A 14,758-nucleotide genomic window follows, 5' to 3' on the forward strand; every position below is an offset into this window, starting at 1 on the left:
CAAATCTTGCACTTTTCTAGGAGAAGGGGGTTGCTAATAAAGCAGGGCAGAGCTGGTTGCTGTGAAGGTGTTGTGGGTGCTGAGCTGGGGAGGAAGAGGTCAGTGATGGGGTGTTGTGGGGGACAGTGTCCTGTGTGGGACATGCACCCACTGCCTGCAGTTGTGCCTCTGTGTCCCCACCATGGTGCTTTGCTGAGGGCACGAGGGAGCTGGATTTACCCTGAGCCCTGGAGCATGACATCCGTGCTGGGGGGGGCCGTGGCCCAGGCCCTGGCACGTCCCCCTGTCACCTGCTTTGTATTTGCTGGCCAGCATTCAGCGCTGCCATAGCCAAACCAAACAGCGCCAGGCAGGTGCCCTGGCGCCATGGCTCAGAACCGGGGCTGTGCACACGTGCAGGACACACACATCCGTCCGCGTGCGTGTGAGCGTGTGTGACTCCCTCCATCCCATCCAGCCCTATTCCCTCTCTGGAGATCCCGGGTTGGGACCGGGATGGGCCCTGGAGCGTGGGAGAGAGGAAACAGCACCCAGGGGCCATGAACCACTGCTTCCAGTGGGATGTGAGCCCCCATCCCAGCCTTCAGAGGGGGGAGATGGATGTCTCCTGCGTTCATGGGTCTGAGAAACCGTACAGGATCTGTTTTTCCTGACCCATTCTGTGCCCCAAAGTTTATTACTGTGCTATGAGTTTAATGTGGGCAAGACAGGATGGTGACAGCAGCGTGCCAGGCACTGGTGAGCGCATCGCTCCTGCAGTGGTGTGGTTTATTGCAGGTTGGGGGCCCAGCCCCAGGGATTGGGGTTGCAGGGGAGGCAGCGAGTGTCGTGGAGCTGTGGGGCAGGAGAGGTTGATGGGGGCTGCGGCAGAGCTGCCCCAGCACATCCCAGTGGCAGCTCAGAAACTGGGCCGCTCCTTCTTGAGGCTCTTGTAGTCGGTGGAAACTGCCAGAAACTGGAGAAAGGAGGGATGGGATGGGGGAGGAATGTTCCTTCTGTCCCAAAGCTGATGTTGCCTCTCCCCCTTCTCCCCTGAGGGGGTCTTGCCTTAACCGCAGCCGTTTCCCACCCACCCCAGAGGCCCCCAGTTCACCCAGTGCTCACTTTATACTGGTCCGTGGGGCTCAGCTTATTCCAGGGTTCAGGATTATTCTTCCGATCCCAGCTGCAAGGTTATGATCACCTATAAGGGGAGGGGGAGACAGACCACCCCCCCCATCACCCCCATTTTACCCCATTAATGCCCCCAGCCCTCTTTCAAGCTCATCCTACTGATGCTGCTGTGATTGGGGTGAGGAGCGGATTGAGGAGGGGGGGGACCAGGCAGGCGCATCCCTGCCCAGGCTTGTGCCACGGCCATGGCCTGACTCACCAAACCACAGCCTGGCAAGCACCACGGCACCGGTGCTACGTGCAGGGGTGCACATCTGCCTGCCCCCCGCCGCCCCATCCCTCTGCCCCGCTGCCTGTGAGCCTGCAAAGGCGAGCGCTGGTGTCGCTCAGATGAAGCCATCCCAAGGAGGACACGTCCCGTTGTGGGAGGAGGCCAGCAGCGCTGTGGGATGGGTCCCTGGAGAGCATCCCCCCCCCCCCCCCATCCTCCTGCAATCCGCTGGTGTTGGCCAAGAACAGAGTTTTCCATCTGGGAAGATGTGTGTGCGTGCACGTGTGTGTGTGCGTGCGTGCACGCTGGGGGATGCGGGGGGGTGCGGTGTGTGAATGCAGCCCCCCCCCCCGAGCTGTTTAATAGCATTAATGTGCTGGGGAGAGGGATGCTGCTGTTGCCTTTATCCCCCCTCGCACACACACGCGCTTCCCCCATCAAAGACAAGGTGCCTGGATCTGCTAATTGCCGTGCTAAGTACCCTGGGCAGCTGGCGTCAAACGGAATCAATGAGCGTTTTACCGGGAGCAAACAAATATTAGAGAGGCATTAAGCCAGCGTGGAGCTGCGGGGACCGCGGGCCACTGAGCTACGGGGGGAGAGAAGCCGGCTGGGGTGCTGCAGCGTGCTGTCTGCCCTGTGCCAGCCCATCCACTGCCGCTCCTCAGCAATCCATCCTCACACCTTGCCTCCCGCTCCTTTCCCATTCAGCCTTGCACGCTTTTCATCTCTGTCCCTCCCTCCCTCTCTCCCTTGGTTCCTTCTCCAGCCATCCATCCCACTGGTTTCCCATCCCTCTGTCAATCCATCCTTCCCCACACGGTTCCCCCTGCTCTATCAGTCACATATTGCTTTTATCTCCCTAGCCATCCTGCCCCATAACCCCTCTGCATCTCTCTCCCAGCCAGAGCAGCAGGATGGAGGGGCCCTGGTCCCCCACTTCCCAAGTGCTTCCCTCCGGGCACTGCTGCACGCAGCTTTGCTCGCCATGGAGGGTGCCAGAGCCCATCCAGGAGCCTTGTGCACCCCCAGGGACACCCCGACCCATACCTGACATCCGGGCTGTACAGGGCCAGCCTCAGCAGGTACAGGACGGCACTGCCCATGCCGACACTGATGAAGCCAATGAGGGGAATGAGCTGCAGAGAGAGGAAAATGAAAAATGCCCCAATGAAATGAATATTTATCAGGCCGACTGGAGAGTGAAAGGGAGAGCTGACACACCGGGAGATTTACAGGGGAAATATGGCAGAGCAATCCTGTAGCTGGGCTGCGGTACACAGTGTAGCTGTCAGCTTGAGTGACTGAATTAAAAGAGGGAGAGAAAAATCGGCTCGTGTTGGAGAGGAATTGGATTTGGAATGAGAAATCGCTTCCCCTCTGCCTGCTGCTGCTGCCCAGTGCTGGTGCAGCCATGGTGTGATGGTGCCCTGGTCAGGGGCTGAGCCTCAGGATTCCTCCCAAAGGGACTTGGTCCTGCCCCCCCCAGCCCTGTATCTCTTCCCACCACCTCTGGATGAGGAGGGTTCAATCCATCTTCCCCTGTGCCTGTAGCAGGGATGGACTGGGCTCGCTGGTGCCAAGCATCACTCAGTGACCCCCCGGGACCTGCCCCAGCCCCATAGGGGGGTGACCCACGGGGTCCCTTCACCCTGCTCCGTGCACCCAGGGTTTTGCATCTCTTCTTTGCAGGGCAACAGCTCCATCTCCTCGTCTCCGCTTTCCCCCCACCTCTACTGGCGCTGCCAATCCCCAGTGCCCAGGGGGACGTGGCCTCAATCGGAGCCGAGCCGAGGCTGCTTTGACCTCCCCTAAATTGCAGCGGCCCCCGTGGTAGGGAAGACGGGCGGAGCGTAATGAACCTCCCGCCAAGCCGTGCCCCTGGGAGGGCGAAACGCAGCCGGCTCCTCGCCGTGCCCATTAGCACGGAGCGGGGATCGGGGCTGGCGTGCGCTGTGCGCGCTGCACCGCCGGTATCCCAACCCTGTTGTGTTTGCTGGAGCTCTGAGCAAGTGTCCCCACGTCCCCCCCCAGCCACCCGCTGCACCATGACTCAGGTTCCCATCTGGATGAGACACAGAATCCCAGACTGGTTCGGGTTGGAAGGGACCTTAAAGCTCATTCCCTGCCACGGGCAGGGACACCTTCCACCGGACCAGGTTGCTCCAAGCCCCATCCTTAGATTAGCCCCATCCTCTGTTCTCTGCCAAGCACCTTCTTTATGGGGAAGACCCCCGGGCAGTCAGATGCGTCTCCCTGCCCTGGCTGTGCTCCCCCATCCTCTCCCAGTGCCCATGCCCAAGCCAAGCCATGCTCGCAGCGGCTGCTGGAGCACTGGGCAGATGCCAGCGCCGGTTCGAGGGGTTAGAGGCATCAGCAGATAATGATCTTCCGTGCTGCGTGCGGCTGGGTGCCAAGAGGAGCTGGCAGTAGCCGCTACCCAAGCGCGCCGGCTAATCAAGGCGAACTCCACAGCGCCGGGAATCGCTGTGTCTGGTGGAGGAGAGTCGGGGCGATGGGTTCGTCTCACCATCTGCTGCTGACACCTTCTGGGTAATTAATGCCTGGGAAGAATTAAGGGTAGGGGAGCTGGGGGAGCCTCGCATTGCACAGGCAAAGGGGCTCTGGGGCTGCAGGTGCAGGCGGTGGGGCCTGATTTCCATCCCCCACACCCAAAGGTAAACAAGATGTATTGAGAGCTTGATCTTAAGCATCCAGAGAGCCAAAATGCTGCTTGTGTGCCTGCAGTGGTTGCCCTTTAAACCCAGTTGGGGGGACCTGCTCCCCAGGACCTCCGTCTCCCAGCCAGGCTTGACTGCATCCTAGCCACCACACAGCACTTCCAGAGTAGGGATCTGGCCCCATTCCGACCACCCCAGCCCCAAAAATAGCAGGAAGGAGGAAAGAAATGCATGAAGGTGCTGGGTGAGGTGGGGACCCTGTGTCTGGATGGGATACGGGCGAGCGTCCCTTCCTGTGGCAGCGCCGTGTGCCATAGGGAGCGGATGGTGGGATGCAGCCCCAGGCTGTGATGGTACCCGAAAAGCACCCACTGAGCCGTGCAGCCCCCGGCCATGCCAGACGGGGTTTTGCTCCTGTGCTTCACCATCACGGTGCTCCAGGGCATGCTGGGGACATTAATCACTGCCATGCAGGCAGGCAGCCGGGCGTGCTGCGCGGGGAGAATCTATTGCCAGGTGAAAGTGCTGATGTACCTGCCCGGTGCGAGCCGCAGCTCATCGCCTGTAATGGATGACACGTCCAAAACTGCCCCAGCAACCTCTGCCAGCAATAATCCTGCTTAACAGCACCGGGCACATGCCAGGCTCTTCATATACAGGCACCCAGGATCACCCTCCCCTTTACATACACCGGTTGGCGGCCTCTCTGTGCCCCCCCCCCCCCCCCAGCTCATACACCATCCTCTGCTTGACAGATGGGGAAACCTTGGCAGGAGCGAGCAGAAAAGCCCCAAATTACCCCATTTTGCATACAGAAACACACAGCAGCCCTGGTCTGTGCTTTCCCTCCATCCGCTTCCACCGAAGACATCAAAAGCACCCAGGAGCACCCGCTTTTCCTTGGAAGAACCCAGCACCAGGGTGCTCCTGCTCCAGCCCAGGCTCACTCCCAAGTGCCAGCAGCGCCCGGATGCTCAGCCATGGCTCATCCTTTCCACCCTGGCTGCTTTACCGCCCCAAACCCAACTGCCAACAGCTTACGTGACTTCCAGCCAGTGCTTGCTCCTTAACCCTCCCCAGGCCACCAGCCCCTGGCAGGTCCCCAGGCTGCTGTTGTCTCGGAGGGGCTGTAGTTTATAAGGGTTTGAGCATCTTTGTACATAAAGCAGGGGCTGGGGCCAGCTCTGAGCTGAAAGGATGGGAGCTGGTGCTTCAGACTGGGGCTGCTGAGGTGAGTGGGGAGGGGAATTGATTCCCCTCACTCCAAGATGCCCCCTTGAACAGCCACCACAGGGGGTGGACATGGAGCATCACCCCTCACTCAAGAGTGCTGGTTGGGGTAAGTGAACCTGTGGGTAAGAGTCGATGTGCCCAAAGCCCAGCCCTGCCCCCTTACAGTGCTGGATGGAGGGAATGGGGCAGGGTGGCCTCACCTCTCTTTAGTAAAGGGGAGCCGGGGACCCCTGGGACCACCCGGCTTACCTGGAGGATGCTGTGAGAGCCGGGAGGGCAGTGCTGAGGGGAAGGTGGCACGCAGGGACAGCCTGGGCAGGCGTGGGGAGCGGGACCGGGAGGCTTGGATGGGGTTTGGCAAGAGGGAGGAAAGGGGGGGGCTGGCAAAGGGTGCAAAGGGCAGGAATTGGCGGAGGAGGGAGAAGGATGTGATGAGAGAAGGGCAACGATGACCCCGGAGGGATGGGGGCTGTGGGGATCCCTGCAAGGAGGAGAGGGGCAGAGGGATGGGGAGGATGGGGGGTCCCTGTGGGGAGAGGGAGAGGGGTGACTCACTCCGGGGTGTCTCTTGACGTGCCGGGAGAACATGGCTCCGAGCAGGGGGCCCTTCATGGCGAGGGTGTGGGGCAGGTCCGGCCGCGACGGCGGGTCCTGGAGTGCGGTCCGAGGATGGAAGCTGGGCAGGAGACGGGAGGGAGGCGTCCGCAGCAGGGCGGGGAGGGACGGGGCGGGACGGGACGGGGATCCCAGCCCGGGGACAGCATTGGGGGCTGGAAGGGGAGAGGGAGGCTGAGAAGCGGGTCCTGAGCTCCTCCCTGCCCCTTCCAGCCGCTGCCGATAACCGGGTAATGACGAGCTTTGGAATGGGATGCCTGAGGTCCCCGCATGCTGCTGGAACCCAAACCGCATCCGTGCCTCAGTTTCCCTCTCGGTGTACAAGGGGCTGGCTCCTTCCCTCCACGGGCAAATCCTTCCCAGGTTGCTCCGCACCTCCCTGCCAAGGCGAAGGATGAGTCGTGTGATTTGTTATGACAACCTCGCTGATGTCTGCTGCCCCCCTCCAACCTCCCATTGATGACAAATGACACAACACCCCATTTACATTTAGCAATGCAAATCTCCCTGGCGGTACCAGATGCTGCCGTGCATATGGAAACCAGCTCTTCATATCCACTGGCTCAACAAAAGACAGGGGAGCTGGATGGAGCAGGGACTTGTCCTCCCTGACCATCATCGTGTGCATCTGCATGAGCAAAGCCTGGCCCCAGCCCTGGGCAGAGCATGGGGAAGTGGCATGCGATGCTCATGGCAGGGGATTGGAACTGGATGAGCTTAAGGTCCTTTCCAACCCAAACCATGCCATGATTCTATGATGGTGTCACACACACAATGGGCACAGGCCAGGCCCTCTCGCACGTCCCTTCCACTGAGGGCTCAGTCCCTCAGCAGATCAGGCTTTGCTCATGCAGATGCATACATGCACGCATGCACAGGCAGCCAACACACATGGCAACGCGGCAGCAGGCTCCTGCACATACATACATGCCCATACATATACATACATACATGCACGCACATACACATACATACATACACACACATACACATACATACACACACATGCACATACACATGAGCTCTGGCAATTCTTACCACTGACCTATTGTGGTTTTGGCTTGGAGCCTCCAGCCCATCAGTGCACCCTCCATGTCCCCCCCAGCTCCCTCCCCAGTGCAGCCCCATCAGCACCACTCAACCTCACCTCAATTCTTCCAGCAAAGCATAAAAGGACAAAGGGGAAGAATTGCTCTGGAGTGTATGGAAATAAATAAGCGAGGCCTGAATTGCAGCCAGCGGCGCCGTGTTGAGGCCTTTGTTGATATAATTAGAGTTTTGAGATGGGATTGATTAAGTGCCACTCCCCAAGACGGAGCACATCCTGCCCCTGGCATCCTTTGCTGCAGCATAGGGACAGCAGAGTGGTGTGTGTGGAGGGTCATGCCATATGTACACGTGTGTACGTGGTGGGATTCACATGCAGTGCCATGGAGCGCAGCACACAGGACATGGGGAGCCAGCTCCCATAGCAGCCAGGTCTGCTTTGGAGCATCCTGCATCTCTGCACCCTGCACCAATGCAAGCTCCTGGCTCCCCATGGGTAGGCCCGGGCTTCCCGTGGAGATGCAGAGGGATTCCCTGCCCACAGAGCCCAGCTGGCTCCATGCTCATCAATGAGTGTAATTAAGACCTGGTTTCATTCCATGCTTCCCTCTTCCATGGTGACGACAGCGCATGGCCCCTCTGCTCAGGGCTCAGCCCTGCAGGGTGCTGGGGGTGCTGCTCTGCACCCCTCGATCCCCCCCCAGCAAACAGACTCTGCAGGAGCAGCTCCTCATTCATGGCTGCCCCTGCCTGGCACCCTGCAGTTCTGATGGGTCAGCACTTTTGGGCAAGAACAAGCCAAGATCCTTCCTATAGAGACAAGCACACACATGCGTGCACGCCTGCAGGCACGCAGCTACACGTATGTGTGCATCTGGGCAGCTCACGCACATGCGTGTGCATGGACGGACACCTACACGTGTACACCCAGCAACGGATGCGCATGGACACACAGGCATACGCACACCTTGGTACACTGACACGCGCTTGCACATGTACACACATGCGACCACGTGTGGCTGGGTGCACGCTCACACGTGTGCTGGTGCCCCCCCCCCCCAAGCAAAGGGCTGTGGGGAGCTGGAAAAATGAATGGGGGGGGGGGGCGCCCGGCACTGCCGTGGTTTTACAACGGCTCCAGAAATATTATTCAAGATGAAGGGGAATCAGGGCTGCTGCGAGCGAGCGCGGGGCCGTCGCGGGGAATTCATCATCCCGAATTGGGTGCCCCCCCCTTTATCCCCCCCCCGACGCCGCGGTGATGAAGTGCTTCATTAATGGGAGATGCTGCAGCTTGGGGCTGAACGTGCCTGCACCTAAGCGTGCATTTCCTTTGGCTCTCAGCCTCTCTATCCCCACAGAGGCCCTCCCCATCCCCAATCCCCCCCACAGCCCCTTCACCCTAAGCCCCACCGCTTTGGGATGAGCCACCCCAAACCCTCCCCTGATGCCGACACGAGGTCACCCCTCAGTGCTAATGGGGTCCCCTCGCTCAGGCTCTGCTGGTGCTGCTGGAGCTGTAAATCTCAGCGGCTCTTGGCAGGGCGCGATGGAAACCGGCATCAAAAATTCATAGCAAGTAAAGCAAACAAACAATAAACAAACAGCCCATAATTAAATGCTGAATGAACGGGATCTATTTCATCGCCCTACAGAGCCGCGCTGCGGGACGAGCCCCCTGCACGAGCGGCTCCAATGGAGGGCATCACATACAGGCGCTATTGTGTTGTGATGCCTTGCACAGCCAAAGGTCGGGTTCTGCTTGCCCCTTGCTCTGAGCTGGTGTGTGATGCCGTGCCCATCCCATGATGTCATGGATCTCTAGTGACATCACACTGCTCCTGCCCCGGCTGTGATGAGGCTCTGAGCACGCCAGCACCCAAGTGCTGGCCCTGGCACCATCCATCACGGGTGCACACTTCATTTGTAACTGGCACCTTCATTTAAAGCGCTATTATCACCCTAATTCCTGCCATTAATCAAAGGGCTCTGTGCGATGAGCACCAGGAGAGCCCATCCCAGACCCACAAACACTGCAGGATGGGGGGAAGGTGACACCATCCGAGCACCCCAGGACTCTGACACCCCCCTGTAACGCTGCCAAAAGGCAGCAGAGGTGACCCCCATCCCTGTGCCCATCAGCTCGGGGGGGGCAGCATCCAACGTGAGGAAGGGACTGCCTTTCCCCATGGCAGCATCCTGGAGGGGGTATTGTGTCCGCGTCCATCACCCTATGGCCTCAGTGGGCTGGGGTCCCTGGCTGCAGGTTTTTGGGAGGTGGTGGGAGGTGTTTCCTGGACCCGACCCCACAATTAAGCACCCGCTCGGGCCCTGCCCTCGGTATTGATTTGAGTCTTTCATAATTTGCTGAAGAAAAGCCCGAGCCCGGAGCTGTGATTTCCAGAGCCCGGTTTATAAATAACCGGGGTCACCAGCTGCCAATTGCTGTAATGCTGCCTTGATACAATTTAATAAACATAATAGCCTCTTCCTTCATTGTGACAGAGACACTGGTGGGGCCTGCGCCGCGCCGAGCGGGGAGCATGGCTCTGACACGCACACGGCCCCGACACGCACACGGCTCAGACACGCTATGGGCCTGGGATGCGCGCACGTGGCTGAGGCACGCGTGGACGTGTGCGAGACGGAGACGCGCGAGCACACGCCTGATGTGCGTGTCCACGGGGGTGATGCACGCAAAGTGCATGGCTGCAACACGCGAGAACACGGCTCGGACACGCGTGCACACGGCTCGGACACGCGAGAACACGGCTCGGACACGCGTGCACACGGATGCGGCATGACCGTGCGCTCGACACGCGCGTGCCCGCGGCTGGTCGCGCTCGTGCACCCACGCTCCCGCTTCCTGTGAACGCGCTCCCGAGGTCCCCGTCCCGCGTGGGGCCCGCCCGCACCGGGGCCTCCGGCCGTGCTCTGGCGCCCTCTCGTGGCCGCGGATCGCGACCCGCACCGGGGTCGGGACCGGGCGTCACCGCCGCCGCTACCGGACACGGTGCGGGGCACAGGGACAGGGCCGAGGGCACGGCCCCGCTGGTCCCACTCAGGATGCTCCAGGGAGCCCCGCACCGGGAGCCTCAGCCCAACCTCCCTGGAGGCCCTCGGACCCTGGTACCGCGGCTCCAGACCCGGAGCGGGACCTCCACAGTGAGGAGCATCCTCAGCACCACGAGCGGGTCAGGGTCCCGTCTGCCCTGCCCTGCAAAGTCCCCAGCAGCCGCCTCCCTCTCCAGCTCCCCTTGTCTCACCCCCAGACCCGCTGAGTGATGCCAGAGACTCCAAAATCAATTCCCATCCCCGCCAGGACACGGCGAGAAGGCAACAAATCACAGCTGCTGCTCCGCAGCCCCAGCGCCTCATTTTTCTTACTGAACTCCATAATAAGAAATCAATGGCAGATGCCGCACTCCTGATGCATCTCCCCTGGGAGAAACGAGTCCTCACCCTCCCTACCCAAACCCCTGCTGGGTACCCCCACACTGCAGGGCAGCTCCCTCCTTGCCTACAAAGCACCCCCCAAAGGCTTCCCCTATTCTGGGGGCCAGATTGACCCCAACCCACAGCAGGTTCTCTCCATCCCGCTGCAGCCTCCTAAGGTGGGCTTAGGAGCCCAACCGTGCCACTGGATCGCTGTGAGGGAGCCTCATGGAGGTTCCTCGCCCCATAGCCCAAAAGGATGGGAAGGACCCCAGTGTCCTGCAGGCAGAGATCTGGGGGGGGGCCTTGCTGTCACGCGGCAGCTCCAGCAGCTGCAGAAGGGCCTGGGCTTGGGGAGAGCTGCTCCAATTAGCTGTAATCGCGCTTCCCCGCAGCGCCTGACACCGAAAAACCTACATCATTACCAGCAGCGACAGGGAAGGCAGGCCCATGCGCTCGTGCTTAATTGAGTGTTTACAGCCCTGCGAATGGGGGGGGGCAAGAACAGCTCTATAGGAAAGCAATACACAACCCCCCCAGACAGAGAAGAGATTGGGGTGATGGGAGGCAGCGCAGCCCCGTCCCCAGGCCCCCCAGCAGCCCTTGAGCTCATGGCTCACTTGCAAATGCAGCTGCAAGAGCTGGGGTCTTGCTCCTGCCAGAGCCGGGCTGAGATCCCATGGGGGGGTCACTGCATGCGGAGGTGGGGATGGAATGTGGGGACAGGTTGTGGGGCTGGGTCACACCAGGGAGGGGGAGCCGTGAAGGAGTGACAGGGACCAGACCCCATCCTGCAGCCAAGCCCCAATGGACAAAGCTCCTGTTTTCTCCTCGTTAATCTTTCATAGCGTGATCATCATTCTGCTTCACCGCATCCTTATGGACCCCATAACAATGAGCCATGGGGCCAGGCCAGGCCAGGCTGCCCCAGCGCTGGGAGACAGCCGGGGCCAGAGGTCTGCAAAGGGGCACAGCCCGGGGTGTCCCCCAGTGCCAGAGTGCGAACATGCTCCTGTGTGTGCTCATGCAATGGGGACCACACATCACACATGCACTGACACGCATGGAGATACCCTGTGCGTGGATGACAAGCACATACGTGTGCACATGGCCTCGCAGCATCTCCCATCTGGAGGTGCTGGAGCTGGTGGTATCCCTGCCCTTCGCCCTCTTCCCACCCAGAAACAACCAGTGGGATGGGGCAAGTGGGTCTGAAAGGGGCACTTTTCCATATCCCCAAACTGGGAACACTGGGCGGGTTCTGGGAATGTGAGGCACCAACGTCCAGGAGGAGCTCTTGGGCAGAACCTGGGTGCTGAGCCCTATATGAGGCTGTGCCTTGGCTCACCCCAAAACAGGGCTTGAGAGGAAGAGGAGGGGGGGTTCTTAAGCCCTGCCCTCCCGGCCGCCTGCCACTTTCTGCTGTGCCCAACTTGAATCGCTAATTCCAATGAACCCAGGCTGGATTAATTTTCATTTCCCCATGCAAATCAGTGCTAATTAGGATGGATTTAGTTCACATCGCAGGGGCTGTGGGGACAGACGCTGCGCACAGCCCTCGATCCCCAGCCAGGCTTTGGGGTGTTTCATCCACACTTAACGATTGGGGAAGGCAGACCCCGCAGTCTGGAGGTCAGGAAGCAGGGAAGGGGCGGCAGGTTAGAGCAGGGATTGCTCTGGAATGCCGGGAATGACACAGCACAGCATCTCGCCCCCCCCAGCCCCTCGCCAGGACATCCAAACCTGCCCATCCTACGCCTATCCCTAAGTGTTATCGATGCTCTGATGAACGCCGATGTGGGATGCTCCTGGACCATAAGGAGCAAAGCTGATGGGGCAAACACGGGTGCTGGGGAGCGCAGGGGGATGTCGCCACCCAGGCAATGAGGAACCCCCCCAACCCCCCGGCTCTTTCAGCTTTGTCTGAGCCTCCTCCTTTGCCAGCTTTTTAACTCATTAGCACTGCCCGCAGGCTCCTGTTTACGCAGCTTGGTCTGGAGCCCAAGAGGACTCAGAGCAAAGCCAATGCAAGCCGCAAACGGGACCCCCAGGCACAGATAAACCCCACAGCCCCAGGGCCCCCCAACTCCTCTGCACCCCCAAGCACTCCTAAACAACGCTGTTCTCCCTCTGCGGCACCAGGGAGGTCGGGGCAGCCCGGAGCAGGAGGGGGGCACTGCCTTTGCTTGGCTGGGTGAGTGGGGGGCTCAAGTAGGAGGGGGGAGCCCTTATGCTGATCCCCGCATGGGAGAAAGGCATAAACAGCCCCGGTGCGGTTCCCTCTCCCTGCAGCCCGCATGTGGGGCCAGCGGTGGGGCAGGATGCTGGCCCCAGAAGCTCGCACACAGCCGCATGGGGGCGAGAGCAAGAGCCCAGGGGCAGAAGGAAGAAGGGGGCTGAGCCTGGGGGCTGCAGAGGACACGGTGCTGTGTGGGACCACGCAGGCAGTGAGGCCAGAGACAGTGACAAACAGCCAGAGGCGCTGCCTGCCTCCTGCCCTCATTAAATCCCCCCTAACGAGCTCAGCACTGAGCCCTGGGGCCCAGCTGGACTCAGAGCTGGTCATTACTGCTGACAAGGACCTGTCAAAGGGGGAGATGCGGTGAGTTCCATCCCGCCCCCCCCCATGCATAGCACAATGTGGGGGGGACACACACCTTAGGACTGGGGTCACCTGCCCCCCAAACCTTGGCCATGCTGCTGCTTGGGGATGGGGTGGACTCAAGGCACAGAGTGGGGGGGTGCTGGGGATGAAGGGGAGGAAGGACAGGGTCTCGAGGGGACAGTGATGGTGCTGATCCAGGGTGGAAGTGAGCTCTGGACACCCTCGATTTCCCCCTCCAAGATCCTCTCCCAGGACCCGCCTGGAGCAGGAGAGATGGAGGAGGATGAGGAGCAGGAGCACATTTCCCCCCCCTCCGCTTCCCACTTGAGTCCCCCGGCAGAGCTGCTCCTTCCCGGGAGCATCCTGGCACAGATAAGGAGCCCCGGTGATCCCCAGGGCACGTTTAATCTGGGACAGGACAGTTATTGGATAAATACCATGAATATGTAAATTGCATTTATGCTGATTTACGGCGGGGGGGGGCAGGTGGGGAGTGCAGAGATGGGTTAGTTTAGTTTAATGCATTTATTTCCCTGCCTGGAGATGGAGAACAATCTCGGAGCGCTGCATCTGCCAAGACAGAGGAGGTGATTTAGGCAGAGCCGTGCAGATGGGAGCACCCCAGGGCTGGGATGTGAGCTTGGGGGGGGGGGGGGAAGCAGCACCCCAACACTTCCACCTCCCACTGCACCCCCTGGGGTTCACCATCCTTACAGGCACCCCAGAAAGGGTGTGCAGGAGGTGGATGCTCCCATCCCCTCCATGCCAGCGCTGCTCTCCCGGGATGATGTATGGATCCAGCACAAGATCCGCGGTATTCCAATTAATTTCTGGGCCTTGCAAAGGCTCCTGACCTTTCACGAGAAGCAGCGAGGAATGGAGGTGATTAATCTGGTAGGTCAGGGTGGCTCCTCCGCTCTGACATTCCCTGTGTGCTACATGGGGTGGGTGCCAGACCCTTTTGCATCCAGGGGCTGCTGAGCCGCCGCAATCACAGCCCCTTTCTGCACACAGCTGGGGCACGGCCAGATGTGGACACCAGGAATGGGAAGAAACAGGAGCGAGACCAAATCCTGCCCCTGGGCACGTGGTCCCTCCCGACCTGTCACCATGCAAAGGACTCACTCCTGCTTGTGCCCCCCACTTGCCAGAAGCATCTGGGATGGAGCTGGGAGGGGGGATCACCCCTTAACTGATGAACCCAATGAGATCCTGCACCTAATGAAGACCATCCCTCCCCACCCCAAAGCAGCCCCTCCTTCACCCTGAGAGGTCCCTGGGGCAGGGCCGGGGCGGGGTGGGGGCCAATTATCCAGATGACTGTAATTAAGTTGTTCTCGGCTGTTCAATGAGCTGGAGCCCGCCCCGACTTCCTTGGGCGGTTCCCCCCCCCTTTCTTCTCACATGCAGCAAATCAGCTTCAACTCCCGCTCCTTCTCCCCCCCCCCCCCCCCCCCCCCAGGGCTCTGCAAACAAATAAATAGACACTCCTGATAAAATTAACCGTATGAGGAGCCGCAAATGAGGCGGAAAATCGTAACGGTTCCGCATTTAAGAGCTGTCTGACAGGAGGCCGGGAGGGAGGGAACAGTCCTGGGCGTTGCGTGCTGGCCCCCCACCCTCCCTTTAGCCCTCCCATTGCCATCGGTCCTGCACATCTGGCAGCAGCTGCTCCAGACCCACGGTGCGGACCGGGTCCCCCCCATAGCCAGCAGCGACACCCCCGAGGTTGGGCCCGAGGAGGGGGCCCGTTCTGCC

The 14,758-nt window shown here is 60.4% G+C and overlaps 1 protein-coding gene across 1 annotated transcript; it reads right to left on the bottom strand.

Moving 5' to 3' along the window:
* Positions 1 to 898: 898 nt before the first annotated feature.
* Positions 899 to 5,910, bottom strand: NDUFA4L2 (NDUFA4 mitochondrial complex associated like 2; the record flags this gene model as incomplete). The annotated part of the gene is made up of 4 exons (XM_080635390.1): positions 899 to 955; positions 1,105 to 1,165; positions 2,435 to 2,523; positions 5,854 to 5,910. The coding sequence occupies 4 exons, from the start codon at positions 5,908 to 5,910 to the stop codon at positions 899 to 901; spliced, it is 264 nt and encodes an 87-aa protein (XP_080491516.1).
* Between the last annotated feature and the right edge of the window lie 8,848 nt (positions 5,911 to 14,758).

This window comes from Psittacula echo, assembly GCF_963264785.1.
Source record: "Psittacula echo genome assembly, chromosome: 27".
Classification (NCBI taxonomy): domain Eukaryota; kingdom Metazoa; phylum Chordata; class Aves; order Psittaciformes; family Psittacidae; genus Psittacula; species Psittacula echo.